This window comes from Neomonachus schauinslandi, chromosome 14 (genome assembly GCF_002201575.2).
Source record: "Neomonachus schauinslandi chromosome 14, ASM220157v2, whole genome shotgun sequence".
Lineage (NCBI taxonomy): Eukaryota > Metazoa > Chordata > Mammalia > Carnivora > Phocidae > Neomonachus > Neomonachus schauinslandi.
In genome coordinates this window covers 24,099,563-24,114,742 of record NC_058416.1, presented here as the reverse complement: position 1 = coordinate 24,114,742, position 15,180 = coordinate 24,099,563, and the positions used below count along the sequence as shown (strand labels likewise).

Below are 15,180 nucleotides of genomic sequence, written 5' to 3'. Positions count from 1 at the left end.
GAGATATTACAGCCCATCTAAACTGGTACTGGAGAATCAGAAGAGGGTACTTAATCCAAACCAGAGGGGAGAAGACAGGAAAAAACAGAGCCAAGAGTAACGGAGTCCCGTTGATGGCATTAGTGCGGCGGGAAATGCAGTGCGGCCAACTGCCGACAGGATAGCCTGGTCCCTAAAGCCTCAAAGGTCATGGCCAGCTTTCTGGCCCCTGAATGCTGCACTGGCACATTAGGCTAGGGTACGCAGACCAGCTAAGCCCGGCTCCTGAGAGCGCGTCCTTAGGGCAAAGCCAACATCCTGAAGTACCCTGGCAACAGCCGCCAAGTATGCCAAGTGCCAGCAAGGGCTAAAGACAGACATAGGCATCCTCTTAGTAGGGCACGACAGGATGCTCTTCTTTGGACAATCCGGGGCAAGCCCCACCATCGTAAGCTACAGAACAGTCAGGCCTGGCGCCTTAGGGTTGAGAGGATAGGTGGTCTTATAAAACTAAGACCTTCGGAGGCCTTTGTTCCCTCCCCACACCTGAAAAAGAGGACACACAGACATAGCCCAGAGCCTCTCCAACGCTGGTGCTTTGCTAGTTTAGGACCCAATCCAAGGCACCCCAAGCACCCTGCAAGACCTCACGCACTCACCCCTACATTGCCCTGCACTGAACTGTAGCTTCCCAGAAGACCAGACCTTCTCCTAGCAACTCCCATTACATTTCATGTGTTGTCATTATGTCATCAACAGGCCTCTGAGGGTTGTTCTAGCTTCTTACCCATGTCACAGGTAACTGAAGCCTAGAGGTTGAGCAATCGCCTAAGGTCACACAGCTGGTTAAGTGGGGAACCAGGGCTCAAACCCAGGTCTATCCAGTCTAAAGGTTATGCTCTTAACCTCTATGTTCCCTGTTCCTTTCATTGCCCCCCATTTGATTGTGGTATAATACATAAGAAATTTACCATCTTCACTCTTTTGAAGTGTACAGTTCAGTAACATTAAATGCATTCACCCTGCCATATAACCGTAACCACTGTGCAGCTCCAAAACTTCTCATCTTGTAAAACTTCTGTACCAATAAAACCGCCCATCTAGACACTCCCCTCCTGCAACCATCATTCTACTTGGTCTCTGAATTTGACTCCTGTAGGTGCCTCTCATGTAAGTGGACTCCTAAAGTCCATTGGTCATATCCTTGAGGTTCATCCCTGATACAGCCTGTATCAGAATCTCCTTAAGGCTGAAAACCACCTCACTGTATGGATATACCACATTTCACTCATCCATTCATCCAGGATGGACACTGGCTTGCTTTTATCTTTTGACTATTGTGAATAATGCGGTCTCCCCCCACCCCTTTCTTATATCAAGTGTCTAACATCCTGCCTGATGCATAGCAGGGGGAAACAGGCCACAAAGAGCATTTGGGGAAATTAGATGGAATGGGCTTTCCATCTGATTTTCAATCAGTAGATGATGCTAGTATGCTTGTCATAACATTGAGGCAATCTCGCCCATATATTGGTCATATTAGCATACACATATTTAAGAGGGACTGTAAGTCAGTATAACTACAAAATCCAATGAGCCTTTAGGTTTTTGTTTTTTAAAGTAGGCTCCACACCCAGCAGAGTCCAACGCAGGACTCAAACTCTCAATTGTGAGATCAAGACTGTAGCCGAGATCAAGAATCAGACACTCAACTGACTGAGCCACCCAGGCACCCCGAGCCTTTACATTTTTAAAATCAAGCAGACCAGGGCGCCTGGGTGGCTCAGTTGGTTAAGCGACTGCCTTCGGCTCAGGTCATGATCCTGGAGTCCCTGGATCGAGTCCCGCATCGGGCTCCCTGCTCGGCGGGGAGTCTGCTTCTCCCTCTGACCCTCCTCCCTCTCATGCTCTCTCATTCTGTCTCAAATAAATAAAATCTTAAAAAAAAAAAAAATCAAGCAGACCAGAATGGCTACATTCAAAGAAGGGTTTTCCTGACAGCCACGGAGGCTCTTCACCAACCCACGGAGATCATTCCAAGTCCAACTCTAACTCCAGAGGATGACAGCGAGGCGGCGGCCACACCAAACTGGCATCAGCCCTTCAAGTCACTTAGTCTAATAGAAATGGTCAGTGAACACCTACCTTACTCAACCAAACTAGTTCTTTGGGTAACTCTTAGATATCTCCAGAAAGGCCTACCCCCCAAGCATGGTGAGATTACCACCATACAATGGAAAAGAAACACATCAGATCTGAAGCCAATTTCAGAGAGCTGTCGATGAGCTCCAGCTTCCCGGTCCTTCTGCAAAGAGGCCACCGTGGAGCAGAAAGCATTCGTTCAACTAGATCAATGGACCAGCACGTCAGGTCCCATCACATTGTAAGGGCATTCTCATCATTCTGGTGTGCAGTTTGTGACAGTTACACACACGTGTATACACACAGTAAAATGACAAAAGAGCAAGCAGCTGGATAGCAAAGCAAGTAGTTTCTGGCTGAGGAGACCTTCATTTTCCTCATTTTATAAACATTAGCCCTCATTAGCAAGTATAGGCAAATTGAAAAGGACTAAATCTGATGAGATAAAGCAATTTATCTCCTTTTAACGTATTAATACCTTCTTCAAGCTTATTCATACAACAAACGAACCACTGGACTGGGAGAACGCAAGGTCAGAAAATTCCTTTGCAGGATGGGCTGTGACTATATCCCAGCAGGTAGAAGGTGCCCTGAACAACTGTTGGCTTAGTGATCAATCCAAAGGATCTTCAGATGAAGACTGAGGATCACCTGTGTGAGGGAAGACACCAGAAACCAACTCAGTCTTTTTTTTCTTCCTGACTCAAGTCTCTCTTGAAAGCCACTTTGTCTGGGCTCACATGAAGGACGGAGATCCGTATTTGTCCCCAACCCCCATCAGGACTCATGGGCATCTGCCTGAGACTGTTAAACTGAATTGGGAATAAAAAGGAGATTATGCTTTTAATGTGACTTTAGGAAAGGCAAAAAAAAATTGTGATCATAATTGTGCATAGGTTAGGATATTCAAAAACAAGGTAGTTATATTAGCTTTTCATGTCCACAAATGTTACTTTGATATTCCACATTCACACCTTGTGCTAAGCCTTTAGGCACAGTAATAAAGAACATTTAATTATCTCCTGATGGGCTCCACATTCATAGGTTTAGGCAAGCGCCAGAGGAAACAGATGGGCCTTCCACTGGGTACCTGAAGCCAAAAGCCAAAATGACAGGAAAAAATGTTACAATAAAGCTGGCTCCTTAATGGAAAAAAGGTCTTCCCTCGTAGTGCCATGGCCTGGAAACAGGAGGGAAGTACAGGTAGGCTTCAAACCAATTCAACAGCATTTACGGAGTTTCTACTGTATGCAAAAACTATCTTGGGAACTAAGGGATGGGAGAAGATTCAACCTACATCTTGAATGACAGCAACCTTACAGATATGCACACTCAACCATCAATTGCACATACATAAGAAATCCAGAATTAGTTATTTCAAAGGTTTATAAAATTTGGCTTTGTAACTCATCTTGTTTTTAGCAGAAACAGTCAGATATGTAATTGGTGAAGCAGAGTAAGGAATACCTGAGAGCTCACCATGCGATCAAGCAGACTAATGGCCCCACTCTGGGTTCCCCCCACCGTCCCCAGGTTACCACCATTCTGGTCCCCCCGCCTCAGTTCCATTATATACATATATCCTCCAACAGGATCCATTTTGCTAATTTCAGGAACTCCTAGAAGTGGTATCATTCTGTATGTATTCTCTAAAGCACTCAAGACTAGCAGCACATAAACTGAGGTAGTTTTCTAAGCATGCATCCTATCATTGGCAAGACTGAACTGGGGTCTGGTGGCCAGTTATCAAGAGATAAACTAGAGTCCCAGTGAATGGCCAGGGCACACAAAATAAATAGCTGAATATAGTATAGTTTACCAGCTCAAGGACTTTTACCTTTTCACCTTCCCCAAAGAATACCAGTTCCCAGGTCAGAATACAAATGGAACTGGAATTCTGTCCAGTAGGTTTAGCTGCAGAGGCTGGTCTCTAAGCCAGGGGACCTGAATTTGGTGCAGAGAACATTATAAGGGAAGTCTTTCGAATTCCATGCAGAAAGCATCTGAATGTTCTTGTTCACTTTTAGGATTTCACATCATAACACATTCTGGCAAAAGCTCTCTGGGAAAAATCGTTACCTTTCCATGATGGGCCCCTTCATTCCTTCCCCAAACTTCAGCCAAGGAAAGAAAAGCCTCTAGGGTCCAGGTCAGTATCAGAATCGCTCATATGAGGGCAGGAATTTATGAGCTGGTGCAGAAATGTTAAGAGGAACATTATGAGCTATTAACTTGGAGCTCAGATCTAGAAGCTTCATTCCCACAGCAAATCAGCAAAACAGTACCAGCGCTCATCCACACCAGGATCCAGACAATGTGAGGACCTCCCTCATGTCCCACCTAAAACGCCCGTTTGGAGGGGGCTGCTGAACCACTTGGACAAAGCCCCTGAGAAGCACCTATAGCTATGGCAGAAAATGGTTTGCGTCCTGGCTATCCCTCTGTAAGGAGCGCTCCTCAGATGCTGGAAGAGAAACCTTGTCTGAGATGGCCCGGACTAAACCAGCAGATATGAAAGGGCTTCCCAGAGTACCATGCCTGGCTCTCTGCTTGTATCTTAGAATAAAATGCTCACTAGACACCAAGCATAGCAGGAAAGATGCTGCTCTTGCCATGCAGCTGGGGGAGTGGGGGGGGGGGGGACAGAGCCAGGCGAAGTGCCTGGAAAGGAGTCAAGGAGTGGTTACATTTCCAGTCCATCAGGTTTACACTGCATTAGTGTCCTACACCTTTTCTTACGTTTAGCTCTTCAAGATGTGAACCCCTTTGGGGGCCAAGAAGGGCTAAGGAAAGCCAAATACAATTTTGCCTGCATTTGGGACAGCGTGAAGATGCACCAGGATGCCCATGGGGTTGAGGGTGGTGGCGGCAGAAGGACAAAAAGCACTAAGTTCCTAAAGCAAAGAACTGTAGGGTCTGACCATCTGCCCATCTTTCTGCATGCAGACCATCCTTTCTCCTTTCTCCTCTGGGAGGATGCTCTGCTGCTGGGGGGCAAGGCAGTGCTAAGTAGAAAGGACCTTCCATGAACTGGACTCTTCTGTACAGATGTTCCACCATCAATGGAACAAATCCTCGTGGAAGGCAGAAGCCAGCCCTTGGCTAGACACCTGGGGTGGGGGTGTGGTCATACTTCCCTGGTAAGAGTACAGCTTCCAGCCAGTCCGTAAGCCGAGCTCCCCCATTTGTAACTGGGAGGAGTTAGTACTGAGTTAATACAGAGCACTTAGAAATAACCTGGCTCAAAAAGGACTCCATGAACATTAGCTATCCTAGCCCTTTGAATCAGGGTTTTCATTTTCTTTGGGTAAATACCCAGTATTGGGATTACTGGATCACATGATAATTTTTTTTTTTTTGAGGAACCTCCATAGGTTTTCCATAGTGGCTGCACCAACAGTACAGGAAGGTTTCTTTTTCTCCACATCTTCTATCTTGTCAATTATGTTTCCATTAAAAAAAGTTAGCTATCAGGGAACCTGGGTGGTTTAGTCCATTAAGCGTCTGCCTTTGGCTCAGTTCATGATCCCAGCTTCAACCCTCTGCCTCTGCCCATGTGCTCTATCATAATAAAATTTTAAAAGAAAAAAGTTAGCTATCATAACCAGTGTTTCCCAGCCCCCCCCCCCAAATGTAGAGCTTAGACATGTACAAGCTCTACATGGAGAAAATATATGCCATTGTGCCTTTTTAAAGATCTGTATATTTTATCCTGACTATTCTTGTTTCTAGGACTTCTAAAATTATTCAATAAGCAAAAACTTAGTTATATACCTCTTAATACAGATAATACAAGGAAAACAAGTGAACATGCTAAGCATATGACAAGATGCGCAATCCTCGAGGGGAAATCAACTTTAAGTCAAAAAATGAACCAGGTAGTCTAAGTTTAAAAAGAGCAACAATGGCCAGTGCTGGGGGAGAGGTGAAGAAAGTTTTCTGAAGGTTACTGGTCATACTGAGGACTAAACATGCATGCCAGCAATTCTACTCTTAGGAACTTATCCTAAGTGAATAATTGAAAGAGGCTCCAAGAATGTTCTGCAACATTTTCCACAATACCAAAAAATTATAACAATTCAATGTTCATCAAAATTAGAACAGTTAATACTATAGTAAATCCATAATATGCCATATTATACAGCCATTAAATGGTAAAAATTACCTTTATATGCTACCGGGGGCAGGGGGTGGAGGGGAGAGCCCTAGATTAAGATCTAGAGTAATATCTATGGCATGACCCCATTTTTGAAGTATAGATTGTACTGTGCATTAGTAAAGCAGTGACACCTAATAGAAAAACTACATATGGAATCTTAAATTTTTTAGTAGCCATGTTAAAAATAGGTGAATCAAATACTTTAGCCCAATACAAAGTATTTCAACATTTAATCAACAGTAGTATAAATGAGCTATTTTACATTCATCCTTTTTACTAAGTCTTTAAAATCTCGTGTATTTTTACTGTTTATACTTCCAGCTCATCTCCATTTAGGCCAGCCTCATTTCAAGTGCTCAGGAGCACCCTATTGAACAACAGGCCTGGAAACTACACCTATAAGTGATTAACAGTAGTGGTTTCTGGGAACGAGATTAATAGAGCCTTCGCCCTTCCTACATTGTAGGAATTGTTCCAATAATCATTTGTATTAACATAAAAAAGGCATGGTCACAAGTGTTTTTTAAATTTCCCTTAAGGGGCACCAGGGTGGCTCAGTCGTTAAGCATCTGCCAGAGTCCTGGGATGGAGCCCCACATCAGGCTCCCTGCTCGGCAGGAAGCCTGTTTCTCCCTCTCCCCCCTTGTGTTCCCCCGCCTCGCTGTCAAAATCTTTAAGAAAAAACAAATTTCCCTTAAGAACTCCAAAGACAGACCAGAAAGCACAGCTTCAGTGGAAAACTTTGTTCCAACTGCTCTTGCTCATTCCCCAGGGGGCAGTGGGAGAGTGGAACCTTTTAGCCCTCAGCGAGAACGCCAGCACCCAGCACTACGACTCAAGGGAGAAACAAGCTGACCAACAGTTAAGCCTGTGCAGGGAGCCAGACACTGCACTAGGGTCACCTCACATGTTAGAGCACGTGATCGTCCAGGACTCTTAGGACGCAGATACCATCCCAGTTTCAGGTATTTTAAAAAAAAAAAAAAAAAAAAAAAAAAAAAATCAAGGCTCAGAATGCATCTATTCCAAAGTGTCAGAGCTGAGCATTTAACCACACACCAGGACAGTCTGTACCAAGATCATGACCAGAGGCCAGGACTGCCCACACCAAGGTCATGATCTGATCTTTATTAAAATCATGTTGTAAGATTTGCATTTCTTTAGAGAAAATCCCACCCATCCTTTTTATTTGCAAGAACCCCCAGATCCTAACGTTTCTCCTTTAAGCTCATAGACCCTCAAACGTAAGTTCATCTACCTATTTTTATGACCCCAAACTGAACAGGTTTAAAAAAAAAAAAAAAAAATCAAGTATTCCTCGCCCCATCCCTACTTTTCTGTCCACCCTCAAGCTGGAAACTTCAAGGTCATATTGGACTCCTCCTGCCCTTGCCCACATAATCACACATTTGAATTCTAGGCTCAATAATCCCTAAGTGGCTATAAAAAACAGTATAAGCATACTTAGCACACATATCTTAGTATGTAAATACCCTTCAATAAAGGAAAACTGATAGACATCACTTTAACCACAGGATCAAAGGGATACCATCAGAAATGGGACACGTTGATAGCACAGATCTCCTGAAATGGTGCACTAAGACCCATCACTCCTGATGTTTTCTTAGCAAAAATTCATAAACTCCATGTAAACAGGAGAATACATGATTATTCAAACTGAAGGCCTTTCTACAAGGTAATAGACTAATACTCAAATTGCCTATGTCGTAAAAGATAAGAAACTGAGGGACAGTCCCTAATTGGAAATGAAGGACACTAAGACGCTAAACAATGTGGAATCCTAGAAGGGACCCTGGACCACAGAAAGGTCGTTAGTGGAAAAACTGGCGAACTTCCAGTAAAGTTCATAGACCAGTTTCAACAACTGGGCTGTGCTTATGAGGTGTTAACATTGGGGGAATTTGGAAAAAACACACCAACTCCATGCTATTTTTGCAACTGTTCCAGAAATCTAAAATTATTTCATGATCAAGAGCTATTACTACGGCTACTACCCCCAAATCAGTCTTGCTTATCCCTTCCCCCCATGCTTCCTAGCATTCTTCCAAAGCCTCCCGATAATGCCCTCCTTCCACCCTCCATGCCTATTCAAATCCTATTCACTCAAGGCCCAGTCACACCCCACTGCAGCACACCCACCTGCTCCTTCCACAAAACATCTGTAATGGAGTATCTGCACTCCTCCCATGATCCATGGGTAATACTGTATTGCTAACTTTGTGCACTTTAGGTTTCATTGCCCAATAACAATGCAAAAGGTGTAGACAAGCCCATCAGAACAGACGTTTCACTCAAATGGACTGCTTTTTAATGTGGTTTCTGGGAGTCTACTGAAATGTATTAGTTGAAATAGTTGGCCCATTATATAAGTTTACCTTGAAAACTATGTATAGTTAAATACACCATCACTTAGGGAAGGCTGTATTCAGACTTATAGGTTTTAAGCAGTATAGTTTATAGCTGACCATTACCACAGAAAATATTTAAGAACAAAAAACCCTTGCCAGACCTTAGAAAATGTATTTTCTACTCAGATACCTTGGCACTCCAACCAGGAACGGAATGCCAGCTCTATGAACAAAATAAGTACAATGGTATACAGAGAGACTCTGACCAGACCTGGAGTTGTCAAAAAGCCTTCTAATGGGTGGCTACCCTGCAGCTAATCAAGTGAACTATTAGGAGCACATTAACCAAAAGGAAACTGGAAGAAACTAGCAGCCAGAATGCAAGCTTTCCCAAGAAGCCCGAGTGGGGAGACTTGGTGTCAGCAAAGAGCTACAAAGAAGTTCCAGCAGAACTTGGGGCAGGGGGATTTTAGGGGGGAGTGGGGGGGGGGGCGGGGGAGAGAAAGGACAAGCTCTTAAGTATCTCTTCAGTACAAGGCACAGTGCTAAACACTGGATGCTCCAAAAAAATATTTGTTAGGTCCTCTGCTCTCTAGGTGTGCTCCACCTACGTGGGGGAAAAAAGGACGGGACAAGAACTCGGGACAAGAACTCTGGACAAGGGGTTTGGGGGCAGGGCAAGCTCACTCAGTGCGTACCTATAATAGGCAGAGAATATGCCTGGGCAACCGCTGACAATTTGCATGCAAACTTTGGAATTCTGATGCTCACCAGCAGAGCGAAGAGCCCACTGGCTTTACATGTGCATCTGAGGAACGGGAGCAGACAGGAAAGGGAGTGGGAACCAAGGATAGGAAAGGCAGCAAGACACAAGGCAGAGAATAAGGCAAGGAGGAAGGCAGGTGCACGCTAATGGCCTCTGTGCAGCTACCTAGCTTCATAGGACCATAAGGAAGCCAGAGCCCTTGAGTTTCTCAACATCCACTCAGCCAAGCCACCATGGTTCCCAGAATCAGATGTTAAGATGAAGATCCCTGTTCCAGCGATCCATTAGGCAGTGCTCCCAGGATGGGGGTGAGAGGGTGGGGAGGAAGTGGGACAGGGAAGGGAAAGAAGGCAAGCAGGGGTGTGACATTCAGCAAAATCCAAGCAGAGGAACTTTGGCTCAACCTGCACATCTCTGGAAAGAATAGGGGCCTCACCTTAGGGCAGCCCTGTTCCCAAGGTGGGGGGGGGGGTGGTTGGAAGCTACAGTGGTTATACTCCCATTGGTTAAAGGGCTGTTCTGTTCTTAATCTCAGGAAAACAGACTGAGGGTTGCTGGAGTGGTGGGGGGTGGGAGGGATAGGGTGGCTGGGTGATGGACATTGGGGAGGGTATGTGCTATGGTGAGAGCGGTGAATTGTAGAACACTGATAAATCACACCTATACCTCTGAAACAAATACATTAGGTTAAAAAAGAAAATGAAGGGGGGGAATCGGAGGGGAAGAACCATGAGAGACTACGGACTCAAACAGAGGGTTCTAGAGAGGAGGGGGTGGGGGGATGGGTTAGCCTGGTGATGGGTATTAAAGAGGGCACGTACTAAATGGAGCACTGGGTGCTATACGTAATGAATCATGGAACACTACATCAAAAACTAATGTATGGGGACATAAAAATAAAAATAAAGGGCTGTTCCGGGGCACGGGGTGCATGCTCAGGCTCCGGGAACCTTGGACAGAGACATAGGTGCTACCGGGAGTGAACAAGCACCAGGTAGCGTACAGGAGGATCAAGGGCTTTTCTGAAATATCATTTGGGAGCCAACAGGAGTTTGGCTCCTTAGTGCTTCCAAGGGTGGCAGGTGGGTACAGAGGCTAGCAACTCCTGTTTTCCAGACGGACATCTGGGAGACACCTGCACACCGGATGCATAGGTAAAACAGAGACAAAGCCCCCATTAACACACACAGGGTGGATCCACCAGGAAACTAGCAGCACTCAAACACCCACTTGTCAGTTAAAAATCAAACAGAAAATGGTTTGATGGTACTGCTTTCAGTCTGGCGATTTCCCCATCACTCTTCTGGCTAAAATCAAGACAGCCTACTGAAAGACTCAACTGAAAGAGCAATACTTATAGAGGGGTTATTCTGGATGAAAACCTAAGTCAGACTATTTTCTGCAATTATCACAATCAAGCTGTACTTCCCAGGCTTGCACATGCTCCGGTGTCTTCCTGGAACCTGTACAAATCAAATTAACCCATGTTTCTAACCCACAGGAAAAAAAATTATGAATACTCACCACATACATGCCATTTGTGACAAGACCGCCCATCGTCAGCTCCAGCTTTCTGTGAAGATTAGAGGAGGCTGACTCACCTTGACCTCACCCTCAGAGTGTCTGGCATAGACTCTAATTTTCTTTTCCCACCCAGAAAAGTCCCACTAGAGAGAGAACAATTTCTCAAAGGTGAGGCGTATGGGTCTTCCGAAAACAGGCATGCCTTTATTAACAGGAAGTAACCATAGTCAGGGACTAAAAACTCCAAAAAAATAAAATAATTCACATAGCATGAGCGCCTCCCGTTAGTGTGCGCAGATAGGCAGACAGCAAGAAATTAGTAACTTGGGGGGGGGGGGGTCTTTTCTGGAATAATAGACTAACATACTAAGTTCTTACCTGAAACCGTACTTTCAGGTTAATTTATGCAGTTAAAAGGTCTGCTTCCAATAAGATCTTCCAAGTAGGTCACTAAAGCAACAGGTATAGTCCTAAAGGGCTTTAATATTTCTATCCCACTTATAAATGCTGTTGACATAATGGATAATTATTTCCATAATGCATAATTCATTACAGTGTGTGCCTGGATCCAGCATTCATCATGTTAGACTAGCCTAGCAAGTTAAAAGGGGGAACATTTACTGTTTTAATACACTAAAATGAAATCATCTCCCTAAGAAAATGAATCGGAGTAGCAGGCACGATTTCTCTGTGTAATTTGTGATGCATAGGCATACTGAGAACCCAGCCTAGCAAGTAGGGTGAGAATGATGAGGAAACAATGCAATGGCTTCTCATAGTAAAGCTTAAGTAACTCTGACAAAGAACTGCTCAAACTTCAATCTGGAAGCTACTGGGTGAGCCACAGAAAGTCTCCATTCCAGATTCATCTACCTAAAAGTGATTAAGAAACCCCCTAACACGGCCCTTTAAAGCCGCCCAGCCCTACAAAGGCATTCTAATACTTTGAGTTGTCTCAAACCCTCAACACCCATGAAGCCAATTTAAGGCACTTGTGTGTTCTCTCAAGAGGTTTTCCTTAGGTGTTGTCCTTACAAGCCCAGAAAATTACCCTCAAACTTCCGCTCCGACTTCCACTAGTGTTCATTTCTAATAGTTAACATGCAATACACTCACTTATAACAGGAAATATACTGGTTTCCAACAAGAAAAATCGAGTGTCCTCCCCTGAAAGTGTGATCCATTAAAAGCAATGCGATCTTGTTTTTCAAGATCAGGGCTTCAAAAGTTAGATTTATTCAGTTATCCGCTAGCTTCACGTAAAACGGCAATTATCTGATGGACTTGGTAATACATTGCAGGTATGGGCCGTTGAGGCACTCGTTTTATTTGGCAGTCGAGCAGTATCTCCGTGCACTTCTGTTAAAGCTTCAGCGTTTCACACTCTAGTTCAGGGGTCTTCCCCGCTGGGATCCAGCTCTAGTCCAAGTTCCTGACGACCCGCCTCGCGGGAAGACTGAAAGCCGGAGCTTTGAGGACTCCTCCCAAGACGCACAGGAGTAAAGCGGGTGGGGCGCTTTCCAAAGCCAGAAGCGCTAGAGATTTTCACTGAACTCCCCCCCTGCCATCTTTCCCACACCTCACCCGCCTTCCTCCCCCCTTCCAGCAGCTGTCGCCACCTGCAAGCCCGGCCGGAGCCCTAGCGGAGGTGGAGTAGGTGTCTGAGGCTGCCACGACCCCACCCTCGGCCAGGTTGCAGCCTCCGCAGCCACCTCGGGAGTGTCCTCCCCACTCGGCTCTAACTTTTCCCGGGAAAAATGAGAAAATTCGTCTAACGACGCAGCCAGCCCACCCAGCCGCAGAGCGCGCCCACACGCGGAGCAGCTGCGAGCAAGAACCAGGTGAGGATGCGGAAGTGGCTCTTCCTCCCTGCCTAGACCTGTTGGCCCGGGCGGTCTCCTGCAAATCGCACACCCACGCGCGCACCCTTCCCCCCCCCCCCCCGCCCAGACACACCCACTCTGCACGCAGACGGACGCACAAAACACTGTCAAACGAGTCACAGCCCCGGAAAAGACCGGGCGTGCAAACCTCTAAAACTCAGTGAAGGGGGGGGGGGGGAGGGGCACGTGCTTAAAAGCCCCGGCCCCGAGCGGGGCCCCCGCGGCGGCGGCGGCTGAGCGGCCGCTCGGGGAGGCGGCGGCTGGTCCCGAACTTTAAACTGCCGCGGAAGCGGGGCGTCTCCACCCAGCCACACCTGTTCCCGACCGTGGGGGCCGAGCCCCGCACATCCCTGCTGACCTTGAGGGCATCCTGGATAATCCACATTCCACCCCTAGGTCAGCGTTCCTCGGACCCCCTTCCCATCCGTAACCGAAGCCTTCCTGGTACCCACGCAAAGGGGCCGCCTTCAGCCGCCCACCCCAGGCAAATTAAGAACGCGCTTTCCTAGGGTCTCCGCAGATCCTTCGAGCATCTCGCTTGACCCGTTGCTTATCTCCCCCTCCCCTCCCCCCGCCGCAAGCCATCAAGCCCCTCACAGCAGGTTGGGTCCCCTCCTCTCCACCCCAAGTGGGCTAACATCCCCTACGTGCGGGGTTCCCCCCCACCGGTGCGCTGGAGCAAAGGAAGCCTTAGAGGGACGCCCTTGCGAGCTGCCGCTGCAGAGCGGGGTCCACGGGCAGGGGAGGGGGCGGCAGCGGGGCTGTCCCCCTGCTCCGGGCTCCGCGCTGGCAGGGACAACCCCCCCTCCCCCACGGACCGGGAAACTCTACACAGCCAGGCGAGGAAAGCGACAGCGGGGCGTCGGGGAAGGGGCGACAAGCCCCGGCCGGGAACAGAGCTGCGGAGCAGGCGCCGCGGGGCCGCCGAGAGCCGCGGCCGGTGAGCGCAGGACACTCCCGGAGCAGCTAAACTTTCTCCACCGCCCGAAGTTCTGGGCGCCCAGGAGGAAGCGATGGGGAGGCTGCCAGGCGGCTCCCGGGACCGCAGGAGAGGACGCCCCCGAGGGCCGCGGCGGCCGGGAGAGCGCCGCCCTCGCCCTCACCTGGGCCGCCAGGACGGCGGCGCGCGGCCCGCACTCACCTGGCTGTAGAGCTCGCTGACCGACATGACCCCGCGGGCCGGCCCGAGCCGGGGCACCGTGCCTGGCGTGCGGCCCTCCCTCGTGCCCCGCCGGGCGGCGGGTCCCGACTCCTCTCCGCCCGCCGGCTCTCAGTCCACGGCCGGCCCGCCTGGCGCCATCTTCCCGGGCTGGCCGAGAGTTTCCCGGTGTCTCGTCGCTTTCCCCCGGACCTGCCCCGCCGGCTTCCTGGAGGCGCCGCGGCCCGCTCGCTCTCGGCCGGCGCGACCTTTACTCCCGCGGTGGCGGCGCCGCTGCGGCCGGGCAGGAGTTGCGGGCGGGGGAGGAGGCGGCGCGGCGCCGCTCCCCGTTCAGGTATGGGAGGAGGTGCTGGCGCCCGGGAGGCAGGGCCGAAGGAAGGGAGGAAGGGCCGCGGAGCGGGCGGCCGGTACGCTGCGGCCGCCGCCTTTGAGCCCTGCCGGGGGCCGGGCTGGACGCGCCCTCCGGCGCCCCCGCCGCAGCGGGGTCCACGGGGCCGGGGGCGGGGCCGGGCGCGGAGCTGCTGCCGGCCGCCCCCTGCTGGCCGCCGAGCGCACGCCCGCACAGGTGCGCGCCGGGTGCTGCACCTGCCGCGCCTCGCTCCCCTTGCTCTCGGCTGAAGCTGCGCAGGGAGAGCGGAGACAAGAAAGAGAAGTAACAGAGGGCAAGGGGAGGAGAGAGGGAGGAAAGAGAGGAATAAGAGTCTACGGCTGAAAGCTTCCATACATTTGCCTCTGGACTTTACGTGGCTGCGTTCAAGAGTCTCATTACTAAAATTCAGTTCTGTCATGGCAGATCATAAAAGGTGATTTGGCTATACCAACGATGGTCTCCGTCAAACCGAGCTCCCTGGGCTAAAGTCCTTACTAGAGAAGTGGGATTTGTAGCTTCTCTACTTGTTTTGCCTGTTTCACCCACGGCTTCCAACTAGGCTCCTAGCCGCCCCCACCCCCATCAGAGGATTGTTCGCTTTTCAGGAAAGTCTTGCATTTTCTTCTCTTACATGCGCACTCTACGTCTCTCTACCACTTTCTACCTCATTTTGGTCCCCCCGTCAGCCCCCCTGCCCGCGCTAATGGCATTTGGCTGCCTGCAGCAGCTTCTGCCCCCCTTCTACCTGTAGTAAAAAAAGGAAACCTCAGCCCAAAGGAAAGTAGCTGGTAGGAGTCGGCGGAGGGAAAGCAGCTACTATAGAAGAAAG

At 48.7% G+C, this 15,180-nt stretch overlaps 1 protein-coding gene across 1 annotated transcript in view; it reads right to left on the bottom strand.

The window, feature by feature from the left end:
- Positions 1 to 14,103, bottom strand: part of MYO5B (myosin VB) — a 335,388-nt gene extending 321,285 nt beyond the window's left edge. The window contains exons 1-2 of the mRNA XM_044920870.1: positions 14,090 to 14,103; positions 13,964 to 14,057 (exon numbers count right to left, since the gene is read on the bottom strand). Coding sequence (XP_044776805.1) covers positions 13,964 to 13,990 — 27 coding nt within the window. The 5' untranslated portion in view covers positions 13,991 to 14,057; positions 14,090 to 14,103. The remainder of the gene's footprint in view (positions 1 to 13,963; positions 14,058 to 14,089) is intronic.
- Positions 14,104 to 15,180: the final 1,077 nt, after the last annotated feature.